The sequence below is a fragment of the Nomia melanderi genome, chromosome 3 (genome assembly GCF_051020985.1).
Source record: "Nomia melanderi isolate GNS246 chromosome 3, iyNomMela1, whole genome shotgun sequence".
Taxonomy (NCBI): domain Eukaryota; kingdom Metazoa; phylum Arthropoda; class Insecta; order Hymenoptera; family Halictidae; genus Nomia; species Nomia melanderi.
The window spans coordinates 18,317,001-18,342,066 of record NC_135001.1 but is presented as its reverse complement, the minus strand read 5'-3'; the positions used below and the strand labels follow the sequence as shown (position 1 = coordinate 18,342,066).

Sequence of the window (25,066 nt, the reverse complement as noted above, 5' to 3'; positions counted from 1 at the left end):
CAATGGTCATATGAACCGTTGAATTTCTTCGTACAACCGGCAAAGCTGAAAAGTGTTTTCACAGTTCGAAACCCAATTACTGTTTCTCTTTTGTAATATAAAATAATTTGATATTAGTTCAACTGCAACTGCAATTTTAATCTTTTTTCTTATAACGTCGACTCTGAGTCCTGTTGAAAATATTATTTACTTGGTTAATGTTATTGACAATAAATAATATTGAATTGTTATCAATTGAAAAAAATTGTCTTTTATTGAAAAATGTTTAATATTCACAGAATTCCTTTTTTTACTAGGAAATTTTCATCGATCAAGTAATTCCTGCAAATCTAATAAAAAAAGCTACAAGCCGAAAGACTAGAATATTGAAATTATTAATTTAATGATAGTTTATAGAATTGATTACTTATACCTTTATATTTTTATATTATTGTATACGTTGTATAATATAAAAATTCTATTTTACAAAGTAACAATGATTAAATTAATCATTTAAATATTCTAATTTCGGCTTATAGTTTTTTTCCACATTAGATTTGCAAGGATATATACATATATACATGTATGTATGACGTATAAGACAATAATACATGTGCGAGTCGTAAGTGGCACGCGGACTAATCTTGTTCATCGCAGGTGTAAACTATTAAGTTGATGAAAAGTAAATGGTTACCGTATATAACTGCAACGTTACAGTTCTATGTTCTCAACGTTAATGGATTAATGTAGAGACCCGCGATGGTAAATATTAACAATTTCATCGCCGGTGGTTATTTATTAATCTTTTGAGACAACAACAACCGCGATTATATACACAAACGAAGTCCTTTTTAAATTATACGACGTAACGATCTTTTTTTAAATTATTACTTAAAGAAAAATTATTGAAATCTTCTTGAACGTAATACAGATATTGAATAATCTATTAAACTGGCTTCTATTAGATAATTTTACAATGCTCGATCTTTGTGAAACTGTAAGAATAAAAAACAGACTTCTACATATTTTGCAATTGTAATCGAGAAAATGGTGTCTGTGGTATGTTCAGATAAGTACTCATTTCACATATGCGATTACATATAAAAAATGGCTTTTAACCATGAAAGTAACTTTTTGCATGAATAATTTAGAAATAATTTGAATGAGTTATATGTTGCTCTACTTTCTTAATAGCGGTGGCCACATTTTTAAAGGTTTGCAACATTAAATGGTGTAAAGTGATTTTATCATTACTTTTATTCGATTAGGTTCCAAATGTCTGTATTTAAATTCAATCTACTCGGCTAAAGGTCATTTCAAAGTAATGACCTCATAGGTCCTCGAATTTCTGTGATATTGATACAACATCGTATTATAAGAAACTGACGTCACTGTAGATTTTAATCAATTGATATTATATATTTTCAACTGATTTGAGATCCTAACTTTTAGAAAGAGTGATAAAAATACTACGGTAGCCATATTGTAATTCATTATCGAACTTTACACGTCACGTCGCTCCTTTGATGGGACAAAGTCAAGAATCAGAATAAAAACGAAAAACTAGTTTTGTATATAAATAGACATCATTACGTAAATATAATTTATGAACGTGAAAAATAGTATTCACGATTATTAATGACTTTTCACGTTATTTATCGCGAGAGCGAAAAGACGCGATCAAGAATAAGATACTTTGTGTAAACGTAGCTTAGTATGAGACAAATTAAAGACAAAATAATTGCTCGTCGCTACTCAAAAGTCAGGTTTCTTGAATAATAATTAATAATAAATAATTTGAACAATATATTCGCATTTCCTTTCAAAACGTTTAAATAGATTTCCGCATCACCTGTTCCATCAGTGTGACAGTCTTCTAAGTTCAGATGAACATTCTACAAATTCAATTTGAGTACGTGAAATTTATTTTCATTTCAAGATGGAGCTTGATTTTGAAATTGAGTAGCTTTGTTAAAATAATCTCTTGCAGATTCCACTCGTTTCTTTCCGTTAACTTCGTTATCAGAGGTTCTTTTCGAGCGACATGCGCAGTGTATTTGAGATTTTAGAATACTCGTCGTAGGTACCATTTTAGAGCGAATTTCCTGGACAAAATCATTTGCTACTAGTGTAATAATAAGAAAACGAGTTCACTTGAGCTTCTCTTAACCGTTTGAGTGCGGAACGATTTACTCTGATACGTGCCAAAAATATAAAGTATATTTTATGTACATACATATATACCATAAAGAAATTACAATGAACATTAATTTATACTCTTCCCGAATATTATTAACAATAATAAAAATGCATCCCCAGTGAATGTTCGTAAGTAGATGTTCGCCACTGTATACACTTGTTATAAGTGCATATTGTTTCAATTCTATAAATGCAAACTTTCTGAATGAAAAGAAAGAATCTAAAGCACACATTGCATATTGCACAGTACTAGTGTGTTTTATAAAAATGATATTATATATTATAAATAAACAGGGTGTTGTTCGTGCTGTTGACGCAATACGAGAGAAACGCGAACGCAGTTAATTGAATAAACAAGTTTCCATTTTATTTCTCTTCAATAATTTAGGAGACCAACCTCTACGTACATGGTTACGAGCATTTGATTCTTTCCTCGAATTTATACATAGTCACAGACATTTGAAGTTTAATTCTTCAGTATCGGCTTATAATTTCGGTTGTTTATATAAGCTGAATAAATTTGAATTTGTTGTTTTTATAAAATCTCTTCGTTTTTGTAAATGAAACTTTCACTAACGCATTTGTGAGATTCTTCTGATTAAAACAAGATGAAACATGACAAACTTTAAGTGACAATTTACTAGAAGGAAATAGATTATCGTAATTCATTAAATAAGCAAATATGTTCCAAAATATATCGTGTTTGGTCTCATTTTAACCAGAGAAACCCTACAATTCAATTAGCAAAAGTGTCAATTAGTAAAAGTGCAAAACAGAAAAGTATAACATTGCATTAATCCTTTGCGGACGAGTGTCGACACCTCGGCCGGATAAAATTTCCATATTTGGAAGAGTAACTCGCAAACGAATGATTCAATTACTCAAACAGCAAGAGATCAATGTACAATTTCTTTTCTTTCCATTGTTCAAGCAATCGACATATAATTAAACTTCATCTGCTAAAGGTTTCGTATATTTCAAAGAATCTTCGTCCGCGAAGGGTTAATATCCTCTCATTGACCTCTCTGTTGATCATTTCGAAGGTCGGACGTTTCACTCTTTCATTTCCGTTGTCCTCTACAGAGAACAAACAGAGGAGCTCGACTTCGAATCAACACCATTGCGCGATTAGTGCCCGGTTGCAACCCCGATTTTCAGGTACTACTCGCGAGGATACTGTAAAAGGTGCAGCATTCGAGAAAACTAGCAATCGCCTCGCGGAGCCGAGTCCGGAGGATGAAAACAACCCGAGAGGCGCACCGGGGCCGATCCAATTTTCAGCGGCACGAAACATTCTGATTCGCCTGGAGACCATTCTGCCGATGTCGCGTGTCGGGCGGAGGAACCCGGGTGCACCGGGTGCCATTTGACAAACGAAACGGAACGAACGCACAGCTGGTCGCAGAGGACCCTGAAAAATACCGGGAGATCGAGAAAGTATGCGGCGCGCACCGGGGGAAGCGCGCGAGTCCGGATCGAAAGCTCGGCCCGCGTACCTTGACGACCAGCGGAATGGAAGCAGGCAGCTTCAGTAGCTCGCGAGCCACCATCGTGGATACTTCTCGCCGCGCTCGTTCGTTCGCGGTGAACTCGTGATCGGGAACTGAATCGACGCTTTACTTACCGGAAATTTATCCAATGAATCGCACTTAATGTCCGCGCCGCATTAAAAACGAGCTTGAACATACTCCTTCGAATAATAGGTATCCTTCGAAGAAAACCGTTCTGTGAATCGATAACACTTGTTGGTACGATTTCGATCACTTAGGAGAATTGATCGCGACACCGGCTTCATTTCTGACAATCGTTGCCTTGCATTTTAAAGCAGAAATTAATTTCATATTTTCGTTTGGAGATTTGATTAAAGTTGTTCGGTATACTTTTTAATACAGAGTATAGTCTAGTGAAATATAGATTTATAGTAGTCTAGTTATTGTAAACTGATCATTTTGTAATATTTTCAATTATAAGTTATTATAGATTAATTGTATACGTTAGAAATTCGAAATCTAGCGACGGATGTGTCGGAGAATCCATAGTTTTTGGGTCTTGGTGTTAGGAAGACAGTTTTAAAGAGGCGCCGGTTGCTAAAGCGTTGATTCGGTCCTGTCATTCAGTGATACAAACGTGATCAGTCGGGGCCGATTAATCAATTCGTCCTGACCACTACGTACGGTGCGGTCTTGATGAGACCGGCACAGTGCGAACCGTGAAACGAGGATGAGGACGATTTCGTTTGCGCCTTCGTGTCCGCGCGTCGACCACTTCGGAGTGTAAATCAAGGGACCGAGCTTCGAACGCCATGCGGAGTATCTCGATTCTGATCCTTTGCGCCACAGGTAAAACGGCGTCCCGTTTCTCGGAGGATGTGTCGTCTAGCATTCGACGTTTAACTTGCTCGCGTCACGCGAAGCTATACTAAACACGTCGCGAATTTGTATTTTTATCATTTCCGAGAGCAAGCATTACAGACGGAACGCAGAGTTTAATGTTTCAGTAATCGATGAATGGTAAAAGTGAGGAAATAAGTGCGTACGTCATAATGCGATACTGTATCGATTGCTTAACCTTTTAACTGTGGAATTTAATTTGAAGAATCTCTGATAATGGTCCTAATGAATTGAAATAATGAAGTGTACCTGTAATATATTGTAACGAAAAGCTAAAGCAAAACGAAGAAGAATTACATGTTTACATGAAAAAGCGAAGAATTGATTGAAAAGAGTAGCATCATATTGATTTTAAGATAACGTGTATACTCGTCGAGCGCAATTAACTGATTAACCCGTTCTCGTGAAAGTATTCTAATATCTCGGCAATTTATGTTTTCGCTTTTATTATTACTGAACAGGAATATTTCAGAAAGAATTTAATATTTCAGTGATTTGTGAATGGCAGAAGCGAAGAAATTGTACGCATATACGTCATTATCTCGCCAATTTTTATTTTTATCTTCATCTTTGTTGTTTCTGAATACATACATCTCACAAAGAATGGAAAAGCAGGTCAGTGGTTTGTGAATAGTATAAGTGAAGAAATAGGCGGGGAGTAATATATGATAATAGCTGTAATATAATATGATGTTATCGGTAATATAACCGTAATAATAGTAGTAACATAATCATAACACTAACGGTTTCGCGAACATTATATTATTCGCTAACAGTCTGAACACAGTAAAAGATTCATTTTCGAAGTTGCGAATTAATTTATAAACAAGGTGATTCTTCGACCATTGATGATTAAAAATGATAAAAATAATAATGCACGAGCACGGGATCTAGTTTAATCAACTTTAAATTCAAACTGAGATTCAACAGGAAAATAAAAACCGTTAAAACTAAGAAAGTTAATTTAGACTTGTGAAATTGATATAATGAACTGTTTGAACATTTTTTAATCAGTTTGGGTGTTTAGAAATCAGTACTGTACTGACGGAGGTAGGAAAATGATGATTTTATGTATTATACATTAAAATGAACATTTGCTTCACGAGTAAATAAGAGAACAAATATGTTGTTGATGGAAACATGGATATGAAGAACAAATTAAGTCATGTTTTATGGCTGACAGACTTAAGAGGGAAGTTTCGAACCGTTCAGAATATGTAACTAGTATTTTAGCAAATGAGTTTGATAACTTCGAACGCGTGTTTATCATTTATATCATGCTCATCCCTTGCTGACCACTCAAAGAAGTTTATTTAACTTTATTTCTCATTCTTTGTTTCGCTATGGAAATGTAAGAATTAATTCAATGCTACAAATTTACATGTAACGCTGCAGAATTACAAATAAGATTTCCCCTCTGTCCTTTTACCTCACAATTTTTTCCCTGTAAATTGATCCGAATTTTAAAAAGATATTTCATTTAAACAATTTCTTAACGAAAAAAATCACGTGTTCACTGTAAGAGTACATTTGCTGTAGAAAACAGTGTCTTTCTTCAGTTGGCATGAACTAAGCAATATTCACAATCAGTAAATTCAATATGAAAACCTTTGCCACGAGTTTGATTCAATAATGACAAAGTATTAGTTGAATATCATCTCTGATATTAATGTGACGGCTAAGCATGGTTCGTTCAATTATATTCAAAAATTCCTGTCCTCGATGCTGGACGATATTAGAGGTCCTCAAAATAAAACAGTAAATAATACATTGAACACGAAACCGTGACAAGTGCAATACTGTTGACTCGACAACAGGTTTCACGTGAATAGTATCTACGAAGTAATTAGGTGGTTTAATCGTAATGTCAGGAGCTTGCTACGAGAATTCTAATGGCGTGTAAGAATGAGAACTATTCGCACTATAATTGCTGGAACTGCATTTCGATTGGGGTTCGTACCACGACATGAAAGTTAACACGAACGTTCATCTATGACGCAGAAACACGGTGTTGAATGAAAACGTTCGTACACCAGAATTCCACGATCACGTTCTATTAAAAAATTCATTAAAATTTATACGAACATTATTCAATTTTTTCCTGTGAAATCCTTTCTATGATCCTTGCACGTGCAATGGACTCTCGATTAAAAAATGATTATAACGATATCTGACTTTATTCAATTACAAAAATTGAATTATACTGAAGCAAATAAAAGATAAATGTATTCTTCTGTCAGAAAATGCCAGTGAAATAATAATTGAATAAAATTAAATTACATATGAATGCATATCGCCTGATACATTATAGAAATTAGTGGACGCCAGACGGCGGAGTTACAAGATGCGCTTATCGACAGTCACGTGGCGCGTTAATTGGTACAGTAGAAATAATGGTGACTAACGACGGACTTAAGAGTAACCAGGCAAGCTGATAACGCAACTTGAGATTATTATCTCAATACCTGAGCTATTTAAAGCGTTGTATGATAATCTATTACAGAGGAAGCGATTATATAATCGGCATCGTAATCGACCGTGAAGAATCACGGGTGTCCAGAAGAAGAATGTCCACCAAGACGGTGTGATTCGTGCACATTAATCAGTACCAGAAATAAACAAAGCGGTCAATGAACCTGGCGCACGACGATTCGTGTAAATAAATTATTTATAAAACACTAAACCGTTTTAATACAATGCACCGACTTTAATTGCTCGTTGCAGGAAAAATAAAATAAACGAAATAATACGGTACCTAATAATATATGTAAAATAGATAATATTTGTATAAATTAAATCTTTTATAGATAGAAGTCTATGCGTGAGAAGTATTTATTTGTTATTCAACTTTTAAAGAGAAAATCAACTTCGTGAAATCATGAGTTCCTGTAATTTTATATATTTCGTTAATTCGTGGAAGTTTGTTAATTATCGTCGATTTGTAGATACGAAAATGTTTGATCGAACGATATGGTAGACTGAAATATTTTGCTGTTACATAACGTGACATAGGCCCAATAAAAATAAGGCCACGTATACCTATTGAATAGCCAGAAGTCCGATGTGAACAGATCGGCCATCTATTTTTGTTAGAGGGTACACGAATCTGCACGCATAAGAGCAGATAGGATGGTGCCGAATCTCGAATGTGTCATAAGAATAGCGCAACTACCAGGAAATCTACACCTTCAAACTCGTAGACTACGGTAGCACACAATCTTCGCATCCTTTTGTTCGGACACATGCATTGACCAGTTAGTTCATCTTAAAGCTTGAAATGATACTAATTTCTTTAACGATGAATTCTTCATTTTTTCACATAAAAAACAATTTGAAACATGTAATTCTTCTGTGTTTTGTTTTGATTTTTTTTCATCATTTTTTTATTTCATTGCACGCAAAACGAGAGATTTTGAAACTTAATTCCACAATTAACGGGTTAATACTGGAAATTACTTGAAACGAAGTTCGAAATGACCGTTCGTTAAAATCAAGTAAAATTGAATGAATTAACGGACGTTTTCGATGAAAGTATTATTTATTGTAACATAGTAAGGAATAAAAGTAAATAAAATAAGAAAACAGTGTTTTCCATAATAGGTATCAGGAGAAGCTAGTTTCTATTCCTTTTTCTAATAATGATTTTGAAAATTTTCATAAACATCCGTAATCTATTCATCAGAAAATAGTCATAGAAAACTTAAACAAATTGTTGACACTTAGAACAATTTTTCATTTATATATAATTATATATATAATATTTTAGTTTTATATATAATTTATATGTTTTATAATGTAATAGACGAAACATTTAAATTTGACATTGTACCTTAACCATATATAAATGAACATTTGTGTGAATTGCCGAGTTCCGCCACTTTTACGAATTCAAATTTACATTTTTAACATCTGCCAAAACTACGAACGTTAATTGGTACGTTTTTCTATTTTTTAATTAAAATGTAATGATATACCTCTGAAGTTGTGCCATTTTGTTTGAAATAAATAGAAGAAATATAAAAATATTCGTGTCTTTAATTCGCAATCTATAAGTGGAATTATTATTAATTATTAGTTACATAGTAATACTAATTTAAGTTTAGTTATCTAGGGTTCAATTTTTGGTCTATTGCATTGTACTTAAATTTAGTCTAATATTATTTTGTACAGTGCTCTCGGAAAATTGATTTCTACTGTTGTTTAACTGGAGTAAATGATTCGTATACAGATGTCAGTGGAAAGTAGTGCGCATTAAGAATTTCTTTCCTTTTTTAATTGAGTGCTACATAGATTTTACTACAGGTTTGAAATTAGAACTCGATGCAGCTTTCACCCAATCATTAAGGGATTATTCTGCTAAAACAGATCAATTTCTTCTTCATTTGTAGAAAGTCAGTGTTGTATTTCTGTAGTATCTAGTATTTCTGTGGAATACTGAAACAATTCCAATTAAACCTTATTTATTGAAATGTTTCAATTTATATTCAAAACACGAAGTGATCAATTTATACCAAACCGTAACTTCTCCTCAGAAATCAAGTCCGTTTCTTTCCGTCGTGTCGACAAATAAAAGAACTGAAGTCTGCGTTATTGCGTTCGGAATTTAAAGAATCATCTGATTCTACAAATCTACGCTAATAGTAACGCAACATACCAGGGACGCAATTTATAGACCTCTTATGAAATCCTCGACAGTCGTATCTAAAACCAGTTCTCGCGTGAAATATTTCTTTCTATAATTGACTAAATTCCCAATAGAAAACTGTCAATGGCCTTCGTGATCTAACAGAAATGATTTCAAACGAAAATTATGAACACGTGCACATAAATTATACGACTGATATTATAATATCATATCACAATACAATATCGCGATATAATATCGTTGTTTTATAACACAAGAGGGATGAAATATCAGAACAATCTAAAGTCTTGAAATCCTTAAATTTCCCCATTTCATTATGAATTACCATGAGAAGCTTTATATGTACATATTCGTTTCATAACTGCACAACTGTACAATTACAAATGTAGTCGAATTATATTCAAACTAATCAAAGTTGTCTCGAATTTTTAAACGAAACATGCAAAACTAAATTCATGTATATCAAGAAAAATAATATGATTAAACGAGAGACTTGTGTTGAAACATCGACCAGAAACGAAAACGTTGTTACAACGTAATTTAACATAGGAAATCTTGAATCATTATTATGATTCCAAGAGCAGTGTCGTAAAGTAGATGCTATTATTCGAAAGGAATCTTAAGGAAATATTTGCACGGAACGCTCGGAGCTTGTTAAGCGCAAACAAGCAACGTCTAAGAAACAATTTTAAAAGTTACGGGAGACATGAAACAATTACGTGCAACAAGTGCAAAACTCAACCTTGTGCCACGTATAACCTACATTTCTCTCGTGAACGGCTGAAAGTAAAAATCGTGGGAGAATCAGCGGTCAGTTTATTCATGTATTCATCATCCACATGGATGCACTGCGAGTCTCGCGATCGCAGGAAAATTGTTTACACGTCGTCCGCTGCACTAACGATCATAAAAGTCGCGAACAAGCGAAACGCTTTATATAACGAAATAGAAGTGAAAACTTTCAAAATTAATAATTATGATAGATTTTTAAACTCTTAAAGATTCATCGGAAATATTAATTCTCAACCGCTTTATAACTAACTACCGCTTTATAACTGTAACTCGTATATAGTAGCGAATGAATGTATCGTAATTTTACAATCAGAAAATTATACAGAGATAGTAGAGCACGCATATTATAGAGTATCAGTTGAAGTAAAGTTGAAATTAGAAATACTTTATTCAAATTTTTCTTACTAGACTGATGTGGCGATTAACGTGTCAGTGTGCAATTACGGGATTCGAGTCGCAAAAATTGGCATACCTTTATCAAAGTTCAGGTATTGCACTAACCTGAAAGCATCTAATGTCAATATCTGTCGGTCATTTAACGCGTGAGCCGGTTTGAAAGTCGACAACTTTTGAACGAAACTGTGTATCATAAATATTCACCTGTTCATGAATATTGACAATAGGTAAGAAAACGTTATTGCCACTCGACCTTGTAAAACCGCGATAAAATGCGTTCAACATTCCGATTCCGCGACAAATTTAACTGAGAAGTGTAAAAAAATATTAACAGTAATATAAGAAAAAAATATGATAACGTGAATTAGTACTACATATGGTGAGTAGTGCTTAGAGTTGTGCAGATTACTACTTACAAAATTTTTATTTATGAACTGATTTCAGTACGTGAATAGTGTAGTTCTGGTGAATATCGTGAATTGATTTGTGTGTGTGATATTGTGAATAAATGTTGATTTCAGTGACCTTGAAATATGTGATTCCGAACAACTTTTCCCTGTATATGCTACCCCAAAACTAATAGGCATATTTGATAATAAATATCGTGTTTTCAATATATTATCTAATTATTTTATTTTATTTTTAATATTTTTATTTTAATATATTATTATGTATCATCTTTTGTTTTAGTATTTTAATACATATACATTTAAATAATAATATATTCCATACTTGACAAAATATAAATCTCATCGATTTCTATAATTCCTGAACTTCCAATGTTAGATTCGAAAGTACGAAATCACTGCGCATTTATATTCTATCCTCGTTAGAGATAAGAAGTTCTGACGTTTTAGTTGGAGCAATAAAAAATTCATTATACTTACTGTACCATATAATCTACGGTTTCAAGCGATGATAACGATAAAAATCATACTTTCCGATTTCAAAGTGGTAAACTGAATGATTAAACCGAATAGATGAAATCACGCGCACTGGGTCAGCGGGTACTTATGCAATTTCCTTATGTTCAGTATATTTCATTATACTTGGCTATAATCTACTTTATTCTGATATTAAAATGAAACATGGGACGTTGAACTGTAAACTGACAGAATATTAAACTGAGAAATGCTGGCATCAGAATACTAATACTTTGTCATCACAGAAATCATAAATTTAATAGCAAAATTGTTAAGAATGATTAAGAGAAGTAAAAACGCAATACATAATATGAAAGAACACAAAAAATTGTGTTATGTGTCAAATAATATTAAAAGAAGCAGAAAGAAAATTAACCAGTTAACTGCGTTTGACGAGTATACAAGTCATCTTGAAACTTGAAATAATACTAATTCCGTCAACGATGAATTCTTTATTTTTTTTATATAAACATGTAATTCTTCTTTGTCTTATTTTGGTTTTTCATTGAAATATACCCTTCATTTTTTTATTTAATTGCGCGCAAAACGAGAGATTTGTCAAACTAGATTCCACAGTTAACAGATTGAAACATGTCAAAGTTAATAAACATTAATGTTAATAGTTATCTACGTAAAAATTTGTACGATTTAAAACTCGTAAACAACGAAAGCAAAGTTATCTGAAAACAGAAACCAATTAATCCATCTTAGCTCCTTAGATCACTAAACTTCAATTGAAAAGAAGGAAGAAAAAAACATTTCTTTCGTATCACAGGAATTCTGTACCATAAAGGGTTAAATCAGTTAATCGGCGTGTTAGTGAGTAACAGACGTAAAAGGCACGCCAATCACTCTGAGATAAATATTCAAGGTGTTTTAGCAAATACGTTGACGGCTGTAAATACCTGACAAGCGTTGCATAAGGAATAGAAGAGTTGAAAAAATCATCAATTTATGCATAGAAGGTATAATGAGTTCACGCGCGTAAAACTTTGGAATTGCTTTCGAATTATTCCGATGCGCACGACTGGTAGACGCGGACGGGGCGTTAACAAATTGTTGACGACAAATTTTGCGCATAAGCTATCCCATATCACCAGTTATGATTCCGTAATTAAACATGAAAGTGAAGCAATCTAAATAAACTTCAATGTACTCTCTTTATACATAATGAATTGAAATGAAACTTTAGACGTATATTTTATATAACTCCGAATATTTTGCTCTTGCAATATTTTATATTGACCTGGGTTTAAACATTGAAACGGCTAATGCAAGTTCAAACACGAATTAACTCGTGACCGCTCAATAATGTGTTAACACTAGAACTATTGTGCCAGTCAAAATGACCGGTTTCGGTTTGTTTGTTTCGGAACTATTGATATTTCCAAAGCACTGAATATTCGAAATGATTTTGAAAATAGCTTCATTTGAATAGTATAATGAACGTCTGAAGGAACTAAAAATAATCCATTGTTACAATTATTGTAAGGAATACTTATCAATCGTATTAAAATCAAGATGATATTAATCCTTTCAATGATAAACCGTTTATTTTTTCCAAATGAACATGCAATTCTTCTTCGTTTTGCTTTAGTTTCTCGTCAAAATGTATTATAGGTACATTTTAACTTCGTTTGACGAGTATATACGTCACTGAGAGGTTTCTGAAATTAAATTCCACAGTTAACTGGTTAAATACTCGGTAGTTCTAGCGATAACATCGATTGTATCGACTGCTTATTTGTCATAATACGTCTCGAAGCGAATAGATCCACTTGCTCCATAGGTACTCATCGGACGATGAATTTGCATTGAATGTCTGCGGCGTGTACGTGTAGAAATATTAACGACACCGCTCTGGCGTAATCGTGAATGAACGGCGCGAAAAAAAATAGGACACCGCCGCTCCGTATCGTGTCTATGGCCCGTGAAAAGGGAAACGTATGAATAAAACGTGTTCCCGAAAGCCATCCAGCGAATGCAAATTTCACTCAGCAGAATTCGAGATTCCGTGGGAACGAAGACTGCTTGTTTTATTCCACCATGCTCACGTGCTCGAACGCTTCGAATCTGTTTTGTGCTTGAAATTTCGTTCTTCCGCACAAAAAAACAAACTATAATCCGTCCAACGGAACGTGAAAAGAGCATTCTCACGCGAAGCAATTATTGGCTGCTGCCTACTGATTGGTAAACTATTGCGAATTGTTGAATTCAGGAACAGATTGAAATTGATATTTAACACTTCACCAACCAAATAAGGAAATCTCTCACTATTTATTCTGTTTATTCCTTCTTCTGTTATTTAGTAAGTCTTGAGTCATGGTTATTTGGAATTCAAGTACTTTTCTTACTTTTACAAAACGAAGTTTCTACTAAAATCAGTTAAATGAATTCAACAGAGATTAATGAGAAAGGTTATAGTCATAGTCTTTTTTAGGCGATCGCCTAAGTGTTAAATACCACGTCATTTAACACCGCGACTGACACCAATGTGCAAAAAATATTAAACCTGGAGGCCAACTCACTTTTCCCGTTTATTGGAACAATTTGACAACAGGAATTCGTTTTTTAGCGCATTTTGTACGGATATATTTTGAGTGTTTTTTGCAAATTGTTTATCATCGTTGAGATTTTAATCCTTTGAAAAAATATTTAAGCACATTTATATATAGTGAATAACGTGACAGCCAATATTTTAAACGACAGCAGATTTAAATACGAATATTTTTGTTATTCCGTTATTTTTTCGATTCTTTAACAATCATGAGAAGCATTGTCCTTATTTTAGGCATTATTACACAGTTTCGATTTCAAATGGAAATCAGACCAACACTTGATTTCGAACAGCACTGGAAAATAGTAACTGTGGAATTTAATTTGAAAAATCTCTCACTGTGCGCGCAATAAAAGCGAACAATAAAGCGTGTACTCTTCAAAGGCAAGGCAAATGCTCCTATAATACATTCTACGATGGACTAAAACGAACCGAAAAAGAATTACACGTTCATCTGAAAAAATAAATAATTAATCGTTGAAGAAATTAGTACCGTTTTGCGTTTGAAGATTATGTATATACTCGTCGGACGCAGTTAACTGGTTAAAAGATCAAAGTACAAATGTATTGTAGCATTGGATTGAAGAATCATTGTCTACGTAAACTACTGTTTCTTCAGTTGCTTTCCTATTCTTTCAAACACTTAATTCCACCGTTGTAAATGTTTCTATAACCTATTGATAATTTAGACTTTTTGAGATTCTTCAAAGTTACCTTCAATTCTACAAAGTGGAGAAACACGCTAATTAAATAATGAAGAAGCTAAAGGAAGTGAGAATGGGGAACCCTAAAATTCATATTTTCAAGTTTTACAACATATTATTATACTGGCGGACATGTTTTGCTATAAGAGCAGCCTCCATGCTCTTTCTTCGGACGCCAATTACACTAAGTAGCATACATACTTGTCAGATTCAACACCCACGGAAGAGGTAACGAGCTTCCTACATAGAAATACTCAAATATCGCTCAATATACAGGGTGGACCATGAAGCGTGATCAGTTCAGACTATTCTGCTGCTAGCGATTCGATCGGAAATCTTATTAGCTAAAATAACATGGTTCAAGAGCAGCTTTAAGATTTCACTCTTCACATTGAACATAATAACACTCTAACCAAGATACTTTAAGTGTGCAGAGTTCCTGAGACACGCTGCATGTTGTAATATAATACCAATATGATATATATTGAAAGTATAGTATACTAAAGAACAATAGAAACGTTTATGGTAGCGAAAATAAATAGAGTACCCTGTAACTACGAGAGTATGATAGCAGTTAATGACATGTAAAGCAGTTTCATTAAGTTCGTCCTCGACGAACAGAAAAGCATGCACGGTTTAATTGCATTTGCACTTTTTCCCCATACTGATTATCATATACGGATGAGCACACCGTTGAAACCGATGCGCTGCACAAGTAGTTTCTCAGATGATATCACTCACTCTCCGCGAAACGGACAACATCAAACGCATTCAACTGGGTTAGGTACACTTCACGATACGCGGAAGTTTAATTCGCATTAACACTTGAGAGTGAATGGTGCAATGCTTAGTTGAGCGCCATGGCTACCCGATGAGCCAGTTGCAGAAGGCAACGATAGTTTCCTCCCTTCATTGTTATTACTACTGTTCTGCGTAACAATTACCGTTCTCATTCGCGCCACTGTTTTCAATAACTACCGCAACGCTAATTATCAGGCGATGAAGTGACCTTTGAAAATGAATTAACCGTTTAATTTTCAAATGATCGTAAGTTTTTCTATCGTCGAAACGTCGGACATTTCTTGCAGCGATTTGTGCCGTTTTTCTGGCAAAAATGGAACGCACAGTAATAATGAAATATTCGAATTTAAAACAGATTAGTAAATTTGTAGTAGTGAATGAAAAGAAGATGAATTATATTTAATATTAAATATATAGAATTGGAATCGATTTTATATTCGTACGTTTGAAATCTCTTTTATGATACAAGGCTATTAATGATGCTCTAATATTTGGAAATAATTTAAAGAAGATCTCGTGTCCTTTTCTGAATCTTTATAATCAGTACCGTTCAAGAAATTTAATCAGTTGATCTACTTTGGAAATTCTATTAAAAAGCAAGTGAAAATAGGTATTTAGCTGAAATACTATAGTGTTTAATAAACATAAGAAAAAGAAGTTGAAAGTGTATATTTTCTGCGAGATATTGTACTTATGAAAACAAGAAATATAATTGAAAATTATTCTCCGCCATGTAACAAAGTTCTCTAAAAGAACTGAAACAAAATTAATGGCAGCAGAAAATAGATAAGAATAACAAATAATACATTGAACGATGCATAAGTAAAATTATTTCTTGAAACAATTTTTAACAATTGTCTACATGAAATATTGACAAAAATTCATTCGACTAATCATCTGCGACAGATATTTATTAGAAACAATTCATACGATGTCTAACTCTGAATGAGAGTCTTCATGTATTAACGAGTCAATGGAATAATAGTGAGTTATGGGGAAAACTAAAGTACTTAGGGATCATATATTTCTTTTAGAATAGATTGTGACACAACTGTTAATAAATACCAGAGACTATTAACCTTCATAACGATGGGCTTCTTATATAAGGAAGATGAACATATCCTTTCACACGATACTTAAATCTTACACGTGCAAATAATCTTTTCAGTATTATTTATGACATTGGCCTGACACTAATTCCAGCAATATTGATATATTTATATTACGAACAGTGATAACGCTTACAACGGAACATACCGACGTGACAATTCTGACGACACTTCGACTGAAAAGTAGTTGTTACAAAAGTATTTGACATGGATTTCTTTTTATCAACCATCGTGCATAGCGAGAGTGTAAAAACAGCTGTCAAAGTTACAGGCTGTGTTATGTTTTAATATGAAAAAACATTTTATTATATTTTGAAATGACTGAAACTTACATGGTTCGGTCGAACATTCTAAATAGTAGATATTCAGACAAAATTAAATAGAAGTAATATTCACTTAAGAAAGTGATAAAATGGAAACATTTGATTATATTGTAGACTAAAGTATAGAAAGGATTAATAGAATGTGAATATTTATGTAAACATAATGTATCGATTCATGGAATCTGAAAACTGAAGCGAATTTTCTTGTACTTCTCCCAAATTCAAAAGTATTCTTTTAAAAATGAGACTGCAACTGACACTAAAACGAAATTAAATGGAAATGACAGCTTTAGAAAAAACGAAAACACAGTTAATTCAACAATAGGTATCTACAATAAATATCCGAAGAAACAGAAAGTAATCTATTGTTACCATTTCTATAGGGATTACATATCAATCGTATTAAATGCTCGGTAGTTCTAGTGTTAATAATTGTAAAAAGAAGAAATCACGAATGGGTCATTTTGACTCGCCTGGTAGTGTTAGTGCTGAAACACGTAGAATCATGTTCTGAAAGAAGAAGCTTTCGTTTCCTGCCACGTTAAAAATTGGTCGATGTCTGCCATTGTCCTTTCTTCCAACCGCGCGATGCAACCATCGAATACCAGTTCATCCGTAACGGTGTTACGATTGCATAATCATTAAATAACGATCAAGGACGACAGACACAACTGAACCGGCTAGAAGTGATCAGAAGCGGAGCGTCTGCTTATTCACGGCTCGATATTTTATCCGATTCTATGGGGAATGTCCCCGTAAAAGGGGGCGCCGCGGGAGGAAAGAAAGAATTGCGTGAGAATCACCGTAACACTGAACTACTTACGATGCCACTGCACATTACCGTAACGCGTGACGTAAGAAATTTCTTACTTACGGTTCACTGTATTCACCGGCGACTAGATGCATCTACGATATTATGCGGCGAAACGTAAACCGCGCGAGTGCCTTTGTGCCACGTGGTCGTAACTTCTGACCTTCTTCTTCAGTTATAGGCGTTTTTATGGTTTAGCTTGTAGCGTTGCGCCTATGCTAAAGGTAATCTAACGAGAACGCGCTCGAAGCGACACAAACGTCTTCCAGTAATGATAGAAGACAACAGGTTAGAAACGGAAATGTTAATGTTAATTGGGTAATTATGATATTCTTCAGAATATTGTTTATATATTATACTCATTTATATTCGTACGTTATCACGATGATAATAACATTTATATAACGTTATGTAATAATCATTTCGATTTCATTTTGTACTTTCCGAGTATAGTATATACTATATTATACTTCGTTAAATTTAACATTTCAAAAAGAGTACACTTGAAGAAATAACATAGTACTTTTTCTTTTACTATAATTGGAATTATCTGCAGACGTCTCTATATTGTATTTAGTGAAAAACTGAATCGCTATCACTACTTTTCGGAAGTCACAGTTCATTTGAATACAGGTAACTCCCGTATAACGCAGTTGTTACGTTCCTATAAAACTATCGTGTTATGTGAATCCGTGTTACACGAAACAAGGAACTAGTGCGAAAAAGGGAGTTAGGTTCCAAAAATTAGAAAAACATAATTGCCATTTCTAGAAAAAGATTAATAATAACCGAAAAATATTAATCTATGTATAATGTAGTAAAAAGAAAACACAATGTTCTAAAATGTACTGAACACTCCACGAACAAAACCAGGATTTCAGATTCTAAGAAATTTCAAAACTCTGCGGGAAAGTCTGGTACGACGTACACGCTCAACTGAAAAATTTCCAATGAGATATTCCGCACACTTAAAAACTTCCGTTTCGTTCCATCTTGTACGGGAATTTCTCTAATTTCGAATTTTGCTCTTGAAAACTTTAACACGGTTTGAGAATTAGAGAAATCCCCGTAGAACGGTTAGATTGAAACGGAGTTCTAGGATGCCGTGTTATATGAGGCTTTTTCCCAATTCTCAAACCGCGTTATACTGCCGTATTATGCGGGAGTATATAGGTATACATATATCATCCTTAATTACGTAGAAACTTAATCATTCATTCACGTTTTCCCCCTAAAACAAAAGCAAAAGTTCACCTCCATTTAATCGAGTGTTCCGGATAAAATGAAATTAATTTCACTGGATTTTTCAGGCATTTCAGCTTTCGTGGCACAACCGTACAACGCCAGTATTAATTTACAAGTTACGAATCACCTGGGAATCGGCCAGCAGAATGCGCCCACAAACCGTTTCGCCTGTCCCATAGGGTTCTTCCGATTGAAAAGATACTGCTATTATTTAAGCGCAGGCACGGCACCCTGGAGGGACGCCTACTTCCATTGCAAAGACAGAAACGCCACTCTGGCGATCCTCGACAGAAACGGAAAAGACAGAATGTTGAGGAAATATCTGATGGGCGATCAGTTCAGTGAGTAATTAATCATTCTGCAGTAATATCGTTTACCTTGAGTATAATAACACCATAACGATTAAGAAACCACTTTCCATTGTAATATTTAATGCACTGCATATCGGGAATGAGAAATCTCGTTTTTATATAAATACCTGCCTACGTAACATGGCTGATTACCACACCGTTTGAGAAGCAGTCGATTTTACTGCAATCGATTATTCGTTTAAAATGTATTATTAAAGAACAATAAGACATTTGAGGTTTTTTTTGTATCACACAATCTAGTTTTCTAAAAAAAGCAGCTGATACGCAATGTGTTAATATTAAAACTACCGAGCAGTTCAACTGACTTTGATATTCCTCTATAGAAACTGCAAGAGTGCATCTGTTGAGACTTTTATTGACAGACAATTCAGTTTGCGCGTTGATAAAGCAATTCAATATCTTCCCAGAGAAACATTTGTTGTCTTTTTAGTAATTGCAAAAAGAGGAAATCAGGAATGGGTCACTTTAACTGGTCTGATAGTTTGTGTTAATAGCGATAACTAAATCGTCGTTCTTCATTTTATTTTCTACTTTTTCTAACAAATATCTGATTCCGCAGTGAATGATTCTGTATACTCCAAAGGAGGGAGTAATCCGAAAAAATAACACAGTAATCTTTAGAACATAGTAGCAATCAGCATGAGACATATTCAGCGTTAAAGAATAATAATTTTAATATCCAAAGGACTTTCTTTTTATCTCATAACAAAACTTTAAATATTTAGTTGCTTAAATGAAATCAAGAATTAAGTAGAAATTCGTTTTAATGCAAAATATTTTTCACACCATTCCTTTAATGAAACAGCATTTTTTAAATAAAGATACCAAAGCTTATTTTATTACGAATAAATATAATAAATACTACGAACCATAATAAAATATTGCAAATTACCTGTAGATAGATTTGCTAATAAGTGCGGGAGACACAAAGAATTTTATCGAATTTAGAATAAGTGAAATGTTTGAACATAATGTTCCAGCAAAACTAGAAAGATGGATCGGAGGAATATTCAACTGGCAAAAGTCAGCATGGCAATGGGGTGTGACCGGCGAGGAAATGGTTTTCCAAAATTTCGGCAGACCCCAAACCAATCAGTCGAAGCAACAATATGCATGGCATTGTATCACAATCGATCCGACCCTAAAATATAAATGGAGTCCACGAAGTTGCATCGAACGAAAGCATTTCGTTTGTGAAGTACTAGCTGGCCGCATACGTAAGATGTTATCATCTTTCCCAATACGCTTCCATGAAAACTGAATGTACCGGTTCAGAGATTCAAGAACCGTTCTATATGAAAAATAATCGCGGGAAACGAGAACGAAATATGGGAAGACGCAAACAATTCGTGACCACTTTAAAGACATTTCCTCAGTTTCAATGGGTTTATTCTGAAAACCGCTCGGATCATATGAAAACTATAAGCTTCAACTGGCTATATAAAATGTTTCATTTGAAAATACAACTTGCAATTACTGAACATATAGCAAGTTAACAAATAGTAAATAATCCATATTTCAGAGGGAGATAAAGAATCGCCGCAGTATATAATTGCGTTATATTTTTATATACTCTTTATGCATAAATTTATAACAATTTCCATCGAATGCATTTTACCCAATGCACTTTTAAGTAATTCAACGCATCTTTCACCTCTTCTCTTTTCCAATTTAATTTTCTTTCGCCGCTAAGTTAATTTGCTTTGCTGCTACGTCGCTCGCAATATTATTCTTTTAAAATATTCTTTCGCTTCTAATTTCATTTGTTTTTCTTCTCTTTCGGCTTCCACCGTACACAACAATTAACGCAGAAAATAAAATGTATCATAATGCATTCTGAATTGCTAAAATGATGTTACAATTCAAATGAAACTGTTCATATCATAGTTCTATATATTTGCTATTAATTTGCTTTTTAGACAATTCTTTCAAAGAACACTTTTTGAAGAACAGCATCAATTCTCCGGATTTCTAAAGAAACAGTCACCAAAAACTTAAACGTAATTTAATATTATACTTGAAAGATCGATACACTTTATAAGCAAAATATAACTGAAATTAATGGGACGTGTTAACCCTTTGAACTCTGTAGGCTCCAATATTGCACCAGGAATAATATTAGATATTTTAATGAATCTTAAAGAAACTACCCTGCAATTATTAAATTTTTCACTCATCCAACTTTCGCACTAAGAAGGAAAATAAAAGATCTGAGAAATGTTATAGTATTTTTCATTTTCGAAAATTAGTTGCAGTTGCCGATAGATTACAAAACCATCTGGAGTGCTAAGGGTTAAAAAAGGATACGATGATTATAAAGTTCTCTGAAATGTGTACATTTATCCTCTATGTTAATCCGTGCCGACATGTGATACGCAAAAAATGATAAACGAAAGTGTTTCGTTTAAAATCTAGCCAGGAGACGCAAGAAGAATCCGGATCCCTACGCACCGCAAAACCAAAGATTAAAGCCAGGGAAGAAGGGCAAGAAATACCCTAAAGAGATGCGAAAGTCGCAAAAGGGCAGACAGAACAGACAGCAACAGCGGAGGAGAAGATATTGGGAGGTACAGAACGGGAACGACGATTGGTCTCACGGTGTGAAAATAGGTGCAAGGCCGCCATCCAAGTAAGATTTCTTAATAAATTCTCGTGTACAAATTGTGTGAACCGACCTCGCACAGATCGTTCAAGAACTTTTGAAAATACTAAAACTTTTTATTAACACGTCGAATGCCGTGGGGTCACCGATGGCCCCCAGCCAAATGGAATCACTATAGTTCACTCAATTAAACGGTGATTACTTGAAAACATTTCTATATTATGAATGACATTACCTAGTGCAGTGACATTCAACAAGGTAAACGAGCAGTAACAATAACGCAATTCAATTCAATATTGTATCTTCTCTCATTTCGTGTATTTTTCTCCATGAAATCTTGCGATATTCAACGTGTTAACAGTTACCGATTCTCGTTATTACCTAACTCGTAATTACCTTGTAAAAATGTGAAAATAAAAAGGCACGGATATTAATTCCCTGGAAACAGTTGAAGTATTGAACCTTCTAAACTTTGTTTGGAGCAGAACTACGTGTTCAAAATTAATATTCCATTACTTTTTAAAGTGCATATTCGTTCTCTAAAAAATTCAAATCCAATGAAACTTTAGCAAACGATTTTAATGAAGTTTTGCTATAAAATACATACACAACAAAAATTCTGGAATTACTCTATGAAATGGCAGAAATAGGACAGAACTTGTTAAGAACTTTAAATCAACAGAATAAAATCAGTACAGACGATTGGCATTAATTTATAAAAGATAAGTATTAAGGAATTCGATAAGTATCAAGAGAAAGTTTGCCATTCGATTTTACTTTAATGGAAACCAGCAAGAGGTTCCTAACCTGTGAACAGTAATGTAAGAGCACAATCGTGTAAAGGTTTATTAATATTTCATGTTCTTTCAGTAACAGGGTGCGACATCATCCTAACAGGACCCAGGTGGCTTACTCTGCAGCAAAGAAACCACAGTATCCGCTTCAGGGTCTAGAGTACGGCGCATTTCTTGGCGACGGACCCAGCAACGATCCGCAAAGTTTAACACACATAAGCAGAGTTCTTTCTCCGAACACAATCAATGGTTTGGCGAGCGAAGAAGTACTCCGGAAACCGTGAACACATACTGCTAGTGACGCAATGATATTGATTTAACTCTTTATTTGGTAATTTCTCAACGGCAACATTTTGAGAGATTTCTATTTACACTGAGTTGCATATGTACAAAAACCATAAAATTCCAACTCTCGCGTCTTGTTATTAAATTTTCTGCTCGTTACATACGATGTGTGAGCGCACTGGTCGTGTTGATACGAACATATTAAAGTTTCTGAATGTTAAAATGCTACATATGAAACATTCGACTGCAGAAGAAACAGGCAAACTCCTGGCTGCTCTCGAATGTGATGCGTCTATACGAGAAATTGCTCGCAGATGTGACAGATTATGTGATATTACGATTTTGAAAAAATCAGCTCATTATAGCCATTATAAAATGGCAGATTTGACAGGAACTTCCAAAGGAACATATTTTGGATTCAGTTCCTCGTTTAATGAAATTATCATGCTGATTTTACAGATTTTACAGTATAAAAATAGTTCATTCTATTTACCAATATATAAAAATATGTATACCACATTTTTTATAACGAAAAAAAGATATTTCTGCATCTATTACGTTTTCGTGTACTATCTGGCGCTAGATTAAATTCAACTGTAATATGGAACGCAGTGTATTACTTTTATATTTTGTATTGTAAACTGTTTTTTAGACGGTTTTCTATTATTTAAATCGTAACGTTACATTCTCACGAATTTAGTTGTTTATCCTTAATTTACCAAATGAAGAGTTAACGAATTGAGAATTTCGTTCCCGTGTGAATAGTATAACGCGTTCCAGCTGTACGGATGCCATTTTAGATGACAATGAAGCCGAGCACAGACTGAAATAATTTATTCACTTAATATCTGCGAAACAGTTTCTCATGTTCCTTTCTCTGAATAGAATTTAGATTCTCAGCGATTACTGTCTAGCTAGTAATGTTACCTCAGATGTGTAGATTAATAATTTTAATACTGGTGTATCGTGTACGAAATGAAAGTTGTATCGAGAATTCGTTTCTTTTCCTGCTACTTCATTTGTATGCATGAAACCGCGAAGAATTGATATTTTAGAATGTATTTTTCGACACTGTTTCTCGCTCATTTGCTAAGTGTGCGATATTCCGAAGACATTCGCGAGAAAGACCGATAGATGATGTAAACAAATTCAAAATAAGAGTTTTCGGAGATTCTTTCTAACAACAAAAATATTTGACTTTTATTTTTGTGCCATAGAAACATATTTTTCAAGAATATATCCTTCTCGTATGAATGTCTTTGAATCTTTAATTCAAACAATGAAGTCTTTTGTATTTAATATAGACATTTCTGTCATACATTAAATAAGTGTTTAGCGTAATAATGTAATAATCATTATAGTACATCACGTACCATGAATAGTCAGCTTGCTTGAACGTCACTTACAGTGTTTCAAATATACTTAAACTTCCATGTTATCTTGAAAAAATATTGTCACACAGTGTACTTCACCACTAATGAACAATGTACTGGTTGCATATCAATATTAATCAAAGCAATGCAGAATATTATTATTTAATTTGTATTAACAGTATAGGATAAGATAATTTTAATATGTTTATTTTTTATTTTAATTTATTCATATTATGTAGGTAAGTATGATAGAATAAAACTTTTTTATCGCTAAAATATTTCATGACACACCTAAGTTAATAAGACTCTACTTTGAATTGTAAGTCAAATATTTTTATGATACTGTGCTATGCGCTTAAATATCTATGTAAATCATCTAGATTTACTTAGGAAATCAAACTGTAATTTGTGTATGCCTAACACTGTCTCAAAATAATAGAAGTTCTATCCACTATTGAAATATAATGTATCGGTTAACATTATCACTCAAAAGCACCAATAACAGTAGAGATGAACTCATTATATGATGTTATTAACAAACCATTTTACACTGTTTTGTTTGTATATATGACGAATGTCAAGTTATACTTTCTGTATTTAAAACAATGTACATTATAATAATGAAACAATGCGTGTCAAATCATTATTTTGACATATTTCTTTTGACATATGCAAAGATTGGCTCTATATTGATTATTGAAGTATACATAATAATATATGTAACTGTATATGTTTGTTGAAGTTTTTATTTTTATTTCATGCAATTT

General features: G+C 33.5%; 2 protein-coding genes across 6 annotated transcripts in view; one reads left to right on the top strand and one right to left on the bottom strand.

Moving 5' to 3' along the window:
- barc (RRM1_TatSF1_like and RRM2_TatSF1_like domain-containing protein barc) overlaps positions 1-25,066 on the bottom strand; it is a 126,902-nt gene that overhangs the window by 100,183 nt on the left and 1,653 nt on the right. The gene's annotated exons all lie outside the window — the stretch shown is intronic.
- On the top strand, positions 3,662-25,052 carry LOC116429246 (uncharacterized). 4 transcript variants are annotated; one of them, XM_031981990.2, is made up of 6 exons: positions 3,662-3,881; positions 4,177-4,517; positions 18,940-19,215; positions 20,226-20,462; positions 21,661-21,874; positions 22,718-25,052. In XM_031981990.2, exons 2-6 carry the CDS (start codon positions 4,481-4,483, stop codon positions 22,923-22,925), a joined length of 972 nt encoding a protein of 323 aa, XP_031837850.1. In that variant the 5' UTR covers positions 3,662-3,881; positions 4,177-4,480; the 3' UTR covers positions 22,926-25,052. The 4 variants fall into 4 exon arrangements, with proteins under 4 accessions (XP_031837850.1, XP_076221748.1, XP_031837849.1 ...); XM_076365633.1 differs by having other exon boundaries at positions 3,662-3,926; XM_031981989.2 differs by having other exon boundaries at positions 3,664-3,926; positions 4,296-4,517.